The 14,886-nt window shown below is 38.7% G+C and overlaps 1 protein-coding gene across 1 annotated transcript in view; it reads left to right on the top strand.

Moving 5' to 3' along the window:
• Positions 1–13,127, top strand: part of LOC150090234 (monocarboxylate transporter 12-like) — a 30,082-nt gene extending 16,955 nt beyond the window's left edge. The window contains exons 2-4 of the mRNA XM_090390221.1: positions 7,254–7,397; positions 9,657–10,583; positions 12,982–13,127. Coding sequence (XP_090246347.1) covers positions 7,254–7,397; positions 9,657–10,583; positions 12,982–13,127 — 1,217 coding nt within the window. The remainder of the gene's footprint in view (positions 1–7,253; positions 7,398–9,656; positions 10,584–12,981) is intronic.
• Positions 13,128–14,886: the final 1,759 nt, after the last annotated feature.

Here is a 14,886-nt window from a genome sequence, read left to right as displayed (position 1 = left end):
TTCTGCCCAGACACGCTAAGAGGGAGTATATAATGAGAGCCTTGTCAATCAATTCGGCCCTGGAGAGATTGTGCAAGGCTCATGGTATCGAGAAGTGTATTAGTCTCTGAATTCTCCCAAGGTATCGAGGCAGTGTTAGGTGGGTCGGAAAACTGCTAGCTTGTGAGAATTCAGAGACTAATACACTTCTCGACAAAATTAACAGAACTCGTGCAGCTGGAGTTGGATCAGGACAAAATTTGGTATGGTGGAGTACCGCAGAATAGCAATGAAATGAGTAGACAGTGAGAAACTTCGGACAGGTATAAGGGACATTAATAGAGGTTGAATCGATATAAGATGCTCGAAAATACGGGTCAGATGACATCAGTACAGCGTATGGCACGTTCCAATGGATTGCAGACTTTCACACTGCATATAAGCACCGCCCTTCTCAAACCGAGGAGAAAAGACCTGTGTTCGAATCCCATGAATGATGCGCTGAATTTTTATGGTCTTTTTTCACCTAGGCACTTAGGCGATCTGATTGAAATTTTTAAGGCTTTGAGTGGATTGAGCAAGCTCAATGCTGATCAGATTCTTCGTCTTGGCGTGTGATTGATGGTTAATTGCTGGAACAAAGTCTGTCTGAAGTTTAGGAAGTAGATAGCTTGAACAAATGAAGAACTATAGGAAGAAAGAACTTGACAAACTCTTACCATTTCACCTATCTACATCCTCCAAGAGTTTGTCTAGACAAACTCTTGGAGGGTGTAGATCGGTGAAATGGTGAGGGTTTTTTTTTTTTTTTTTTTTTTTGAATGATGCTGTATAAATTTGCTTTCTTGCATTATGTGCCACTACGAATACTAATTCTAAATTTTTTTTGACCATTTCACTCCCTGATGTTTTCACGAAATGAAAGATTTCTGGGAACCCATCTCGAACAAACTTTGGTTTTTCCCAAGTGCTCATGTATTATTATTAAAATGCTTCCATGGATTCCAAGTACTTTTTCAAGTTCAAACACTTTACATTTAAAATTTTCTGTTTTCTAAAAATTTTTTAAACAATTACAATAGTTCCAGAATGATTTCTTCATGTGAATGACCAGACTTCGGGTCATCCTCAACTGACTGTCGTCCTCTTTTGAATTCTGATGGCGATCTTTCAACAGTAGCATTATTGGGCGATGCTTCAGAAACACTGTAATCATTCTTTCACGTATTTCTTTAGCATTTCTGCCCACTTTGGTAAAAAAAAAATTATTGCGGAATGATGATCTGTTTTCTGGATATTCATTCTTCTTCCACTTACCAAAATAAAACATTAGATTAAAACATTTTATTTTTAGAAACTGCATAAGACATTGATAGATAATTTTTTCATGCTATTTTATAGGACGTTAAGCTATTAAAATAAGCTATTCTTAATATATTAAGACATTTTATACATTAAAATTATAATCTATATGTTTTATAAATATATTAATATTTCACGAGAACAGGGTGAAATATAATATATTTCACCCTGTTCTCGAAACGTTTTGACCTTGTAAATGGGTATGGTTCAGAGATTGTGCTTTAATATGGATTAGAGTGGTTCCCAGAAAACAGGCTCTCTGTTATAGGAAACCTGTGTGCTATTAATTAGCACACAGGTTTCCTTTACTAATTACACTACAAAATAGTGATTTTGTCTTTTGAAATGACTAGAATTCTTTTTCTCCAGTTAGTGATAATTGTATCTACAGTTATTACTAGTACTCGAGTTTGGATTGATTAATAATTGTTTTTAGTGAGCTTTCGTTTAAGAGAGAAAGGGACGATGGAGATTAGACACGTGCGAGTTCCGACATGCTAAATCCGTGTCATTAGCATTAGCGTTAGCATTAGCATTAGTAGAGGCATTTGATGCAAGAAAGCAAGCTTATGCAGCATCAGCCAAAAAAAAAAAAAAAAAAACCCACTTCCACTTCACCCCTCTGTTCGTTCAAAATACCTGTCCAGCTGAGCCTTAAACTTATTTAGGCTATCAACCTCCACCACAAAGGATGGAAGTCTGTTCCACCAACCAACCACCCGCTGGCTAAAGGCAAATTTCCGCACGTTTATCCTACATCTGTCTTTCCTCAATTTGAATTTATGCCCTCTCAGGTGATTATTCTGAGCTAGAGGAAGAATCCCATCAGCATTGAGCATGCTCAAACCATTCAAGGCTTTATACACCTCTATCAGATCACCTCGCTGGTGCCTAGTCTCCAGACACTGTAATTTGCAAAACTTAAGCCTTTCTTCGTAAGAGCACCCCTTTGTTCCATTCACTAATCTTGTTGCCCTTCTCTGTACTCGTTCCAGCAGCTCTACATCCTTCTTGAAATGAGGCCTCCAGACCTGTATAGAGTACTCTAGGTGTGGCCTGACCATTGCCTTATACAAGGGAATAATCACCTCCTTATCCCTGCTAGAAAAATTCCTATATATCATTGACAATACATCATGAGCTACTCTTGCAGCCCGTCTGAACTGCTCAGAGAACTTCATATCTGCCTGCACAACCACTCCTAGGTCCCTTTCATTCTCTACCACTGTCAGTGTAGTACCACAGAGTTGATACGTTGCTCTGGGGTTGCTGTTTCCCATGTGTAGTACTTTACATTTGTCAATGTTCAACTTCATTTGCCACCTCTCAGCCCATCTGCTCAACCTTTCCAGATCCTGTTGCAGCAGCATAGTGTCTTGAATAACTTTAGCACATTTTTCAAAAAAAAAAAAAAACCAAGATTTAGATAAAACACGAGATTTTTTGGTGGAATTTGGAATGAAGGATTTCATCCTTACAAGAATAATTTTACTAACACGATCTTAGTAAATATTGAGATTGTAAGATTTAAAACTAAAATCCAACCAAAGTTAGAAGTGATGTAGATCATTCAATTTGGTATTCTTTTAATGCCAAAAAGGCTGGGAATGGCCATGGGAAAAAAGGCTACATTGGAGAAGAGACCATTACCAAATTATGATCTCAAATGCTCATAACACCATTGACTTTGACTGTGTCTTGGGTGAGCGGTTAGGATTGTTTTATACACTCTGTGACATTTAAATTGCTGCACCCAGAAGGAATGATCGGAGGCGCCTACAAAATGAGCAAGAAAATGAGTTGGGCCGAGATATACAAGTGATTTAAATACTCCCGTATTTTAATCAATTGGGTGGAAGCTTCAGTTGATATAAAACGGAACGTTGAGATCATGGAATTGAGAGTAACTGACGCAGTTAACAGACTATTGTCTAGGAGTAACCGACTTCGGGATGCAAGGAATTTTGTAGAGAATGCCCTCACATTCGACATCGATCTAAGCGACTTCGACAGATCGCGGATTATCAGCCATAGACAGGCTTGCTGATCGCTTCGTCGTTGGCACGCCTATTTGCAGAAAGAGACCGCTGTGCATACTGGCCATTGTGTCGATTACCCTTGACCGCTGCCGATCGTCAACAGCGTCTAGAATGGTGCCACGCACTGATCATCTAGGACACAGAGTGGCGTCAAGTGTTCTTTGCCAACGAATCCCACTTCTGCCTGGGGCCCGATGATTGCCGCATACACATGCAGTAACAAGAGCTTTTGTTAAATGCTAAAGTGCACGTCCTGCTGGCGTTATGTGTGGAGTCGATCAGTGTTTTGATAGTCGGTCGTCGTTGGGTTCGTTAACGACAATCCCACTGCTTGTTTCTGAGTCGCTAAGATTCTGGAACCGTTCACTGTCCCCCTTCTTACTGGGATGTCTGACTCATTTTCAGCAACGACCGCATACCGCAGAAGTTTTCTCTGAGTGTCTTCGTGGTGTGAATGTAATCCCTTGGCCAGCCAGGTCCACGAATTTCTCCCCTGTTGAGCATGTATGGACCATGATTGAACGCCAACCACTGAGCCACCAGCAGCCAGCACAGACCGCGGATATTTTAAGGGAGCAGGTGAAAGTGGCTTGATGAGAAATACCACAAGAGGATGTTCTACGCCTGTACGACTCAAGACGCTTAGCTCCATGTATCCGCAACAGTGGTCGATTTACATTTTATTGATCTGTCCGTTGTAATCATCATTTTGTGCCATAAATGTGTTCACACATCAGCGTTGCAACTTAACTTCTTGGCTATCATTACGCTAATTCTCTCTGTATTCCTGTTCCTTCAGGCTGATGCACTTTCAGTGTCACAGAATGTATCCTAGTAGATAAATGAAAAGCTGTGCAAGGCCATTAATAATCCCAAAAGCCTGAGCATCTCGACCTGTTGGGTCCGTTGAACTACACTGCGGCGGTGAGCAACCTCCGTCCCGCGAACGTGCGTAATCCTGCCCCCGATCGTTTTCAAAATATATATAATGAACGGTAGGCAGACACTTTATTATGTATATTTTTTTGAATTAATTGAATTTCTGACGTAAATTTAGAAAATACCTTTCTCATTTCTACTACAAATATTAATCCAGATATCGATTTACTGATACAAAATAAACGGTATCAAATATCTCATTAAATATTATAAAAATAAAATATACCAATTTTTGTTACTGGAATTGTATTTGTATTTTGTTACTATAATTGTATTTTTGTAATTTTATCTTAGATTTGTATTTCGTTTTTCTTTCTAATAAAATTAATTATGTAAGTATATGTATAAATATTACAATAAATAACATAAAATTTAGAAGTCTGATTATGTTTATCACAAGAAAACCGAGACCAGAAGCGATTGTTAAAATTAAGAGAATTAGCTTCTTTTTCTTCTTCTTCGAGTTCTCTGCACACAGGCAGGTTCAGGGCTGCATTGACGCCACTTTTCTTGTGCTTTCCTTTTAATTCCTGCATAATTTTCTCTTCCCATCCAATCCATCATTCCAATTCTCTTTCTGCTAACAGATCTCTTCCCACACATCTTCCACTCTATCACTTTCCTCAACATGCTTTTTCTTTTCAAAACATGTCCTATATAGTTCTTTCGTCTTCTTCCTAGTTATTTTACTAACATTCTCTCTTCCCCTACTTTCCCCAAAACTCTTCATTACTCACTCTGTCCACCCATTTCACGCTTTCCATTCTTCTCCACATCCACATCTCGAAAGCTTCTAGCCGTCTGATCTTCTCTCTTCCCAGTGTCCATGTCTCTGAGCCATAAAGTACAACAGTCCACATTAATGTGTTCACCATTTGCTTTCTTAATTCCTTCTTGCAACTTCTTCTCAATAGTTCTTTTCTGTTACTAAATGCCTCTTTGCCCATTTCAATTCTTGTTTTTATTTCCTCCAGGCTTTTCCTATTTTCTGTCATTATGCTTCCCAAGTACTTGTATCTGTCCACCTGTTCCAATCTTATTCCATCTAATGTTACATTGATTCTTCTTCCTGGCCACTTTGAATTTAACATTATCTTGGTTTTCTTGCTGTTAATCTTCATATTGTATTCTTTTACTTTGCTGTTAATGGCGCCTCCGTAGCCAGGTGGGAAGGAGCAGCAGTGTGTAGCACACGCTTCTTGATTAGACCAGGGTTCGAGCCCGTCACCACCAAATACGGAGGATGCGGAAAGGTCAGGGAATTACCACATCATATCCCCGAAGCAATATGGTCTTAGCTGCTAATGCTCCTAAAAACCAAATAACAACAACATAACAGCTGTTAATGTCATTTGGCTGTCGGCGTGCAGTGCGATGGCCTTAATCAGTATGCCATACTTTACTGGCTAGATTATGCGAAATTGGCATATTTTGGTACGTAATTCCCTCAATATTTAATAACTGTGATATGATGCGAAACTATCGTGGTAATTTTCGAAATCTACGCATAAAAATAGATTAAAAACAGCATTTAAGTTCTTGGATGTAAAAATCGTGTTGGCTAGTGTTATCTGTACTTAGGAAAGTTAGACTGCAGAAAGTCGAGTTTCAAAGAAGAAAGTCAAAGAGTTCCGAGTCATTATTAAAGTTAGGAGAACGTTAAACCCGTCTGATGAATTTGACAGAATGCACTGGAGAGAATTTAAGGCAAAGGAGATTTGCTCTGATATTCCTTGCAAAGTCCTTTGCAAGGAATATCAGGGCAAAATCTTAACGCGCATCATCCCGCAAATAATTTGGGCAACTGAGATGACTAGTTGATGAAACAATGGATTATTAAGACTTTGTAAGAAAATGTAAGTGGGGTTAGGCAGATAGGCAGATAGGAAGCGGAAATAGACATTTCGGAGTTTGGAACTGAGACCATGCATATTTGAGAAATGAATGAGGATGTTACTTGGAGGTTTGGATCTTTTCGCAAATAAGTTTTTTCTATTAGTTTGACCATTCATGATGTATTCAGATACACCAGCTGATTCGGATGCCTCCTAGAGAGTTACTAATATGTTCCTTCCGGTCGACTATTTAGCGGCTAGCCTGTGAAAACGATTTTCGAGCAGTACCCTCGAAATATGAGGAACACTAGGTCTGTCTATGATGCCCATCATGCATCATAATCTTCAGACATTAGTCGTACTGCGTGAGAGAACGGGGTAGGGACTGCTGGAGCTTTTCTCTGCAGATTAAACATGGGTTTCGCCACTTCAAGCGTCCATTAAGCTTATTCATGACATGACACCGGGCGAAGAGTCATATACCACCTTGTATTGCATGGTGTCACAGAGGGTCAGTATTCTTCTGTGTGATTGGATGCCACACCTTGACTACTGCTTACGTTGGTTCACATGGGTGGACATCCCCAGTATACTTGGTGCCGAATTTTAGGACTTATACACAGGATTGCTAACAGTTCCACCATTGGGAAGGTGCAAGTAGAGGATTTGGTTATTGCAGAACGACCGGACTTCAAAGTTCGGCACACCTCACAAGTGTCGGTAGTGTAATTAGACTCAGAGAAGACTGATGCCTTGTGACTTCAGTTTCCTCTCAGAAACAGATCCAGATCAAAGGAAATTAACGATAGTCACGTGCTTTGTTTACTAATTCTAAGAAAAGCACGTGGCCTTGACTTTCTGAACCTTAAGGGTAAGGGGGATATCAAAGGATTGAGCACAACTAATCTTGGCGTTTGTTCTTTCGCTCTGGAAACTGGTAGTAAAATTATCACGAAAACACCAATGCGCATAGCGTTTGTTTTTAATTTAAAAAATTTTTTTTTTCCTTTAGCATCACTAACACATGTGATTTTATTGTGCACCACCACCACACTGCTTTGTCATCAAATTAATCAATCCCTCTATTCTTACCTTACAGCGCTTCCTGGAGGTATGTTAGTACATCACTTCAATTATCGAAAAACGTCGATAGCTGGAAGCATAATCTCAGTAGTAGGGTTGGCATTGAGTTTTTTTGCTAAAAATGTTGATTGGCTGACTGTATCCTTTGGAGTCATTTTAGGTAAGCTAACAATGATGATTGATCATTTTTGATTAAAAAAAAAAAAACTGAAACGTTGATAACACAAATGTACACATGCAATCATTCTACACATAAAAAGTTCAAATAATAAAAGAAAAAACAGTCGAAGAACACCACGGAAGTTACTGACATCTACAAAATAAGCCAATTGTCGGGAGATAACACAAGGCTACCACAGCCGGTGTCTGAATAATGCCATACAAATATCTTCGGTAATCCTACCTTTATTTCTGTTAATTCAGGGATTATTAAGATTTCTTTTGTTTTCCCTTGGTAAATTCCCTTTGAGCTCCGAATTCCTCCTGTTCAGAGAACAAATGGAAAACGCGCTAAAGGAGAGTACAATCTTGTCGAGAGAGTCTGAAGAAAGCTGCGTTTGGCTGATTTCTCAATCCTAGCTATAATCCACGCCTGTGATGATCTCCAAATCCCAACAGGATTAGGTTGTACCGTTTCTGTCCAAACAAATGTCTACGAGACAACAGAGCATTGATGATGATGACCTGAAATTCGCCACCAATGAGAAGTACAGAAGCAACCTGCTCAACCCTCTTTCGCGAAAATGCTCCAACGATACCGGATGTGTCTGAATGTGCATCACCTAGATGTAATGCTACACTGAGCGATGCATATTTAGAGCATAATGCCTAAGGACATTGATATGTTGTGTATCAATAAATTACTGAACCCTCGCGATGTCCTGTGTTTAACGACTGTAATTAATTTTTCCACTAACCTTCTTCTGCTTATGATGTACGTCCTTAATATTATCCAAGTCAACCTTCGCACTTTCTGCTGATGTTATGTAAACCCCTGTACTCTAACCTACCGCACTCAAAATAAGGATTGTTTCTTTATTCATTTAATTTCAGAAGGCTGAATTCACTGTAATGTTCCTGAACCGGTTGTGTACAATTATGAATTTGTAACAGTGCATTATCCTGTTCTAAGAACACATTTGCAGATGGATACATTGCAGCCAGCCATGAAGGGATGCTGCTGGTCGGCAACAATTTAGAGATTACCTGTGGATGTAAATGTTTCTCCATTGCTATCAAGGAGCCCAACGTGCACAAAGGAAACGCTCACCATAACACCGCCACCACCAGCTTTCATTGTTGATATCTGGCAGGATAAGTCCATGGACTCATACTGTTTTTGCCATATTCTGATCCTTCCATCAGCAGGAACCGGGATTCTTCAAACCAGACAACGATTTCAATCTTCCACTATCGGGTTTGTGTTCTTGAGTCCGCTGTAACTGTGCCTTGTGTTTTGCTGACAGGATTGGAACCAAGTTTAGTTGTCAGCTGTAACAGTATACCGCATTCGTATCAAGGCATACGATGAGTTACGCATTCTGAAATGCCTCTTTGGTTACCACTGTTGTACTGGGTTTTCATGTGATTGACTGTAGATTTTTTATTGCCAGCTATTTCACATCACAGGATCGTCGTTGGCTGAATGTTGTTTGGTTATTAGACCAATCTCGATATACCCGAATATGGTGGTACATGAAAACCCCAGCAGGATTGCAGCTTCCAAGATAATCATACTGGCGCCGACCAGTGGCATTCCTACGTATCGCTTTGTGGATAGCACAGTTGGTAGGACCGCCGTCCTCCCCACACAAGGTGGAAAAGAACTGAGTTCGAATCCTGTCGATGACAGGAGGAATTTTTATGGGTCTTTTTGACAACGTGGCTGAGTTAGTCGGTCTCAGGCGAGGGTGGCTTGGTTTTTTCTCCCGGAAACTCGGGTATTTCGTCCAACAAACAGAAAATCGATCTCGGAACACGCGCAATTTTACAGACAATATATACAGAGAACATGGCCTTAGTTGCCGATGCTCCAAAACCTAATAACAACAACATCCTATGTATCTACCCAACTTGCTTTATATGGCATGGTTCAAACACGCGTTGTTGAGCGCTCTATTTCATTAAAAGGCTAAGTACACCTAATAAAGTGGCTACTCAGTATACCTTTGATAATTTAATAATCGTACAATCAATAAAAATAATGGTAGCAATATTAAAGATATTTGAGAAGGATTATTCGGACATCTGTTATAAGCGTTTAGTAGATGCAATTTCCGCCTGAACACAGTGGCAACTGGCTTATTTTGGTCCTCTCGAATAACTAATTTTAAAAATTAAAGTATTTTTCTGAATATTTTTAATCACCTAGTGTTTATTCTATTGATTAACTTTTTTTTCCCTCGCCCCTATACTGTAGGCTTCGGAATGGGCCTCTTCTCACCTGGTATAGCTGTAGCTGTTTGTCAGCACTTTCCAAAGAGCAGATCTACTATAATGGGCATTGTCTCGTCCGGTATCTCAATTGGTGGTCTGGTGTTGCCAGTCTTAGCCGAGAAATTGATTACAACGTACGGCATCCGAGGTACTTTGTTAATTCTTGGAGGGATCGTGATGAATCTCATTGCGGCAAGCATTGCACTCCCTCCGTCTCCAATTAAACAGAATAAAAGCCCTTCCAAGAAGAAATTAAAGAAAAGCGCTTGTGCTGAGGAAACTCATGGGAATAACTTAAAGACCCGAATGAGCTTTATGGATTATGAAATTGAACAGTTGAATACAACACAGAAGGAATGTGGTGAGGTGGAAAAAAGAGGTTCTGAACTCAAAGAAAAAACAGATCTACGAGGATTTTTTAAACCATTTCTGTCAACCATTGAGTCAATAGCCGGTCTTTTAGTGTCCAAAAATTTTCTTCCAGTAGCCCTGTCCCAATCTCTTTATTTCTTCATTGTCCAGGCTTACTACACCGTGATCGTTGACTTTGCTGTGGACATAAACATTACCGTGAGTGATGCTGCCTATCTGGTACTGGCGTCTTCTCTTGCAAGCTTCTGTGGGAAGTTCAGCCTTGGATGGGTCGTTGATAAGAGATTCTTAAGCAGTAAACAATTTGCGATGTCGGCTGTGCTGTTAGGGGGCATATTGCAGTCCTGTATCCCTTTGGCACACAATTATACATCGTTGTTGCCCATTGTGATTCTCTTTGGCTTCATTGATGGAAGTAACAGTCACTTATTTCTTATAATATTACAAGAGCAATGTGCAGGAGAAACTTATGCATTAGCAGTTGGTCTTTCACGGTTTCTCAATGGATGCTTGCTTATTAATATCCCTACCTTAATCGGTAAGTGTATAAAAATTGGTACTTTTATATAATTTGGTAGAAATGTAACAACCTTTAGTTAACCCCAGGCGAACTTTTAAATAATTATTATTTGTTATTATTAATATTTAATCGATATTGTTAACATTAAATTGATATTAATAATATCAATTTAAATGATATTTGACATTAATTTTATGATTAAAACTCTTTGATATTAATTTTATGATGGAGCAGTATGAGTATCCATGTGCAAGATCTTCTCTTTTGTTTTAATGCCGGTTACCACAAGAGGCCGAATTTATTGAGTCAGCAACACCTACTGGTGGTCCTCAGTGACAGTATGGTGGTTTCGCCACTTGTCACTCTTTTGGAGAGATCTGGATTCAACTCCTGTCGACGATTCAAGAATTTCTATCCTTTAATCCAGGTTTTTGTAACATAACACTAGCAGTTACAAAATAACACCAGCTAGTAAGAAATAGCTGGTGTTGTTATTTGTTGCTTCTGTTTTGTTTAGAAAACAGGCAGGCAAGCAAAGCAAACAATCCATCGTTTCATTTCATGTAACTGTTTACGCTAGGGCCTCTACATAAAACGGAAACGATCACATAACCGTGAAGTTAACCTTGTGTGTTGTCTCACCCGTATAATAAAATATGCTTGTCATTCTTAAGAGCTAAGGAAGGATTGACAGGAAAAAAGTGACAGGCTTTTTAAGCTTTTATTGGGGATGTATTTTTCCAGTGACACATGAAGAATATTCACGAATGCACCTTCATGAATCTACCGAACATAAGCAGGATGAATATTCTATCGCATATACGAGGAGTGCCAATAAAGTTCCCAGACTGGTGCAATGGTTTTATTTTTTATTCAAAATGATCACCACCAAAGAGATGTTCAGTTTAGCGGTAACATTTTTATTTAACGTCCTGAAATCTCTTTCCTTTGAGAGCAGTTTTCATCTTGGGAAAGAGGAAGAAGTTCACTAGTGCTACATCAGAAGAGTAGGGTGGATTATTGTTGTTGGTTTAGGGATTTATTAGGCGCATCGGCATCTATGGCCATAGTGCGCCAGAGTAAGGTGGATGGTGATCTGTACAATGCATGTTTCATCAGAAATGCCTTCATAACAATAGCAGAATGGGCGGAGAAATTTTCGTGCAACAAGAACCAGATGCCTTTCTCTCGAAATTACGGCCTCACTCGGGAAATGCACTTCAGTAGCCTTTGAAGATCTGTATATAGAATGAAGCATTAACTCCTACCACTTCAAGTAAAAAAATTCCTTGTGAATCATTCTCTGTTTGTCGAAGAACACGATCAGCATCATCTTGATCCTGGACTTCTGTAAACGAAACGTTTTGGCTGCTGGAGATGATTTTGAAGTCCACTGGCGCTTCGTCTCTGAGCTGTAGTAAAACACCCAACACTCATCTTCAGTGATAAAACAGTCGAGGAAACTAGGATTGTCTTGACAAGTCTAGATTAAATCTTTACATAATGAGACCATTCGTTCCTTCTGCTCATCCATGAGGGTATGCCTCACAAATTTTGCACGGACCTTCCTTTTCCTTAAACCTTCATGCCAAAATTGACGAATCGTTTTCTTATTCATGGAACGTGTGTTTCTTTTTTTTTTTTTTTGATGAGGCCTTTTCCATATCCACAGTGTATTGGCGTTGCTCCGCAGTTTGCTGCTAACATTTGATTTTTTCCACCAGAAAATCAAACTGTGGAGAGCCAGTGGTAATCTTCCGAGTTGAATGACTTGCAACCTGTCAGTTGTCATTCGTTGGACGAAGTTTTAATTACAATGTACCACTTCCGTTTAATTTCAAACTCGTTGATCATGATCCCAATAGCAGTGACTTTATTGCCAGACCTCGGATATTCATCCTACCGAACAGAAGTCCTCCGTTATAGCTTAGTCGGCATGATACATCATTGTCTGCTACTCGTTTGGAGAGTTCTGAGTTCGAGTCCGGTTGATGACTGGAGAATTGCTGTAGTACACTTCCATACATTTTTTTCGGTGCCACTCAATGCATTACGATGATATAATTATGCGAGAAATTCTCATTAATATATATATATATATATATATATCAGAACGATCATCCGAGGGATCGTGGACAAATAACATATAGACAGTTAGAGTTAGGTGGGAGAGAGAGTATGTTTATTTAATAGTACAACAGGCTATTCCTTTTTTATAGCCTTGCAAAACAAGACATAAAATAAGACCATCTCCTCCTGATTCCATTGAAACGGGATTTCCTTTTTTCTTACAGATTCCAGTTTTTAAATATATCTAAGTTATAGTAAATGAACATAAATCCCTCTATTATATTAAATGTCATTTCTTTGATTTCTTAAAATATTAACATTTTTTTCTTTTCTTTTTTTCCTCCAGGATACTTCCGGGATACTTTGTTAACTTACAATGGCCTTTTCCATATCCACAGTGTATTGGCGTTGCTCAGCAGTTTGCTGCTAACATTTGATTTTTTCCACCAGAAAATCAAACTGTGGAGAGCCAGTGGTAGTCTTCCGAGTTGAGTGACTCCAGCTGATGAAAAAACTATTTAATGCTATGTAGGAGTTATTCTCCATTGTGAGACACTGAAGTTACGTATTTTTATTTATGTCGAACCAACTTTGGATTAATTAAAATGACGCGTTACTTAAAAGATAAAATAAAGGAAAGGGTTTCACCATTGTATATAATATTGTGTACAAAGCTGCATCTTTGCTGCTTTTTTTACTTTCATCCCACCTGAATTTATTTACTGTCTTTGCAAAACGTAATTAACTTATTTAATGTTTTGTACCAAAAACCTTCGGGGTTTTGTACCCCGAAGCAAATTCAATTATCATAATATACCTCAGGGTTAAAAACTTCACTATATAATGTTCATATCATTTAAGAAGTAGCGATACTTCTTACTAAATGAATTCAGGTACACAGAATAAATAGGTCGACCCATAAAAATTAAATTTAGACATGCATTCGTTTGTCTGTCCTTGTTGTTGGGTTATAGGGGCATCAACAATTTAGGACGTATTGTGCCGTATATAATATGACTGTAAATTGCATGTGTTCTGTCGTTGATTTGCTGTTTGCTGCACGAAAAATCTTGGTTTCCAAGAGGAAAAACAGCATTATCCTTTCCTAAGAGACTAACCCAGTCATTTTGTAAAGAAGGCCCATAAAAATTCCTCGCGTCATTGACGTCATTCAGGTATCTTTCACTGGATGTCGACAGAACAGTGATCATACCAACTGTTCGACCCAAGAAGACTAGCGGGAACTGAAATAAGGCCTTTGTAATTTCCATGGAACCTAGAAACCTTTCAGGGACCAAATAAATATACGCTGGAGATTTTCCAAATTTCGAGCTTAATTTTCTGATCATCGTCAACATATTCTTTTTGAATTGAATTGATCATTCTCAATCGAAACAACCTCTAAACAATGATTGATCAATTCAAGTTCAATTTTGAACAGGCCACGAGTAGAATAGTTTCTTGTTGTCTAAATGGCAGTCGAACATTTCAGTTTTTTACCGAAGCTATTGGATGCAACTTCTGCCATCTCTAATTCCACTTACAGACTGATGGTTCTGTTGCATAAACAGCTAAAGATAAATCCGACTTACTAGCATTCTAATTTGTTTTTAAATCTTGTATCAATGATCTTGGTAAATTACTTTACCATATCCAGTAAATTCCATTCAATAATGTCTTCTATGGTCTTCAGACAGAAGGATGTTAGAGGAATTCTGAACAATCTTATGCCAGGAAAGCTCCAGGTCCTGATGGCATTTCTCGACTAGTTCTTGAAACATGTGTCTGAACTTGCTCCTATTCCGTGTTACCTTTTTACACTTTCTTATTCAACTGGGTTTTTTTTTTCTGCTTAAAAATTTGATCATATGAAATCAGTTATTAAAAAGGATAGCAAATCCCTTATTTCCTCTACTTTTTCCAAAGTGGTGGAGAAATAATAAAAACTCTTAAACTATGTCGCAGCCTTCGATCCGATCAGTGATTGTCAAATATATTCCGTCAAATATCAGTAGTGATATATAGATTATATTACTCATCTCTGGATAAATTTTATGGAAAAAGTTGTCGAAACTCAAGCATTTCCTCTTGACACTTCAAAGCTTTTGATCGCGTTTGTCACAATTGTCCTCTAAACAAGTTCTCATCTTATAAACTGTCATCTGTTTTTGTTAAGGGTAACTGCTTGGGTTTCGCCACCCTTTTCTCTGACTACTCGCTGCAGGTACTGATAGATGGTTCTGTCTTCAAA

Source organism: Mastigoproctus giganteus, chromosome 2 (genome assembly GCF_048544385.1).
Source record: "Mastigoproctus giganteus isolate SK-2022 chromosome 2, ASM4854438v1, whole genome shotgun sequence".
Taxonomy (NCBI): Eukaryota; Metazoa; Arthropoda; class Arachnida; order Uropygi; family Thelyphonidae; genus Mastigoproctus; species Mastigoproctus giganteus.
The sequence above is the reverse complement of the archived record's forward strand: the minus strand, read 5'-3'. Positions and strand labels throughout refer to the sequence as shown.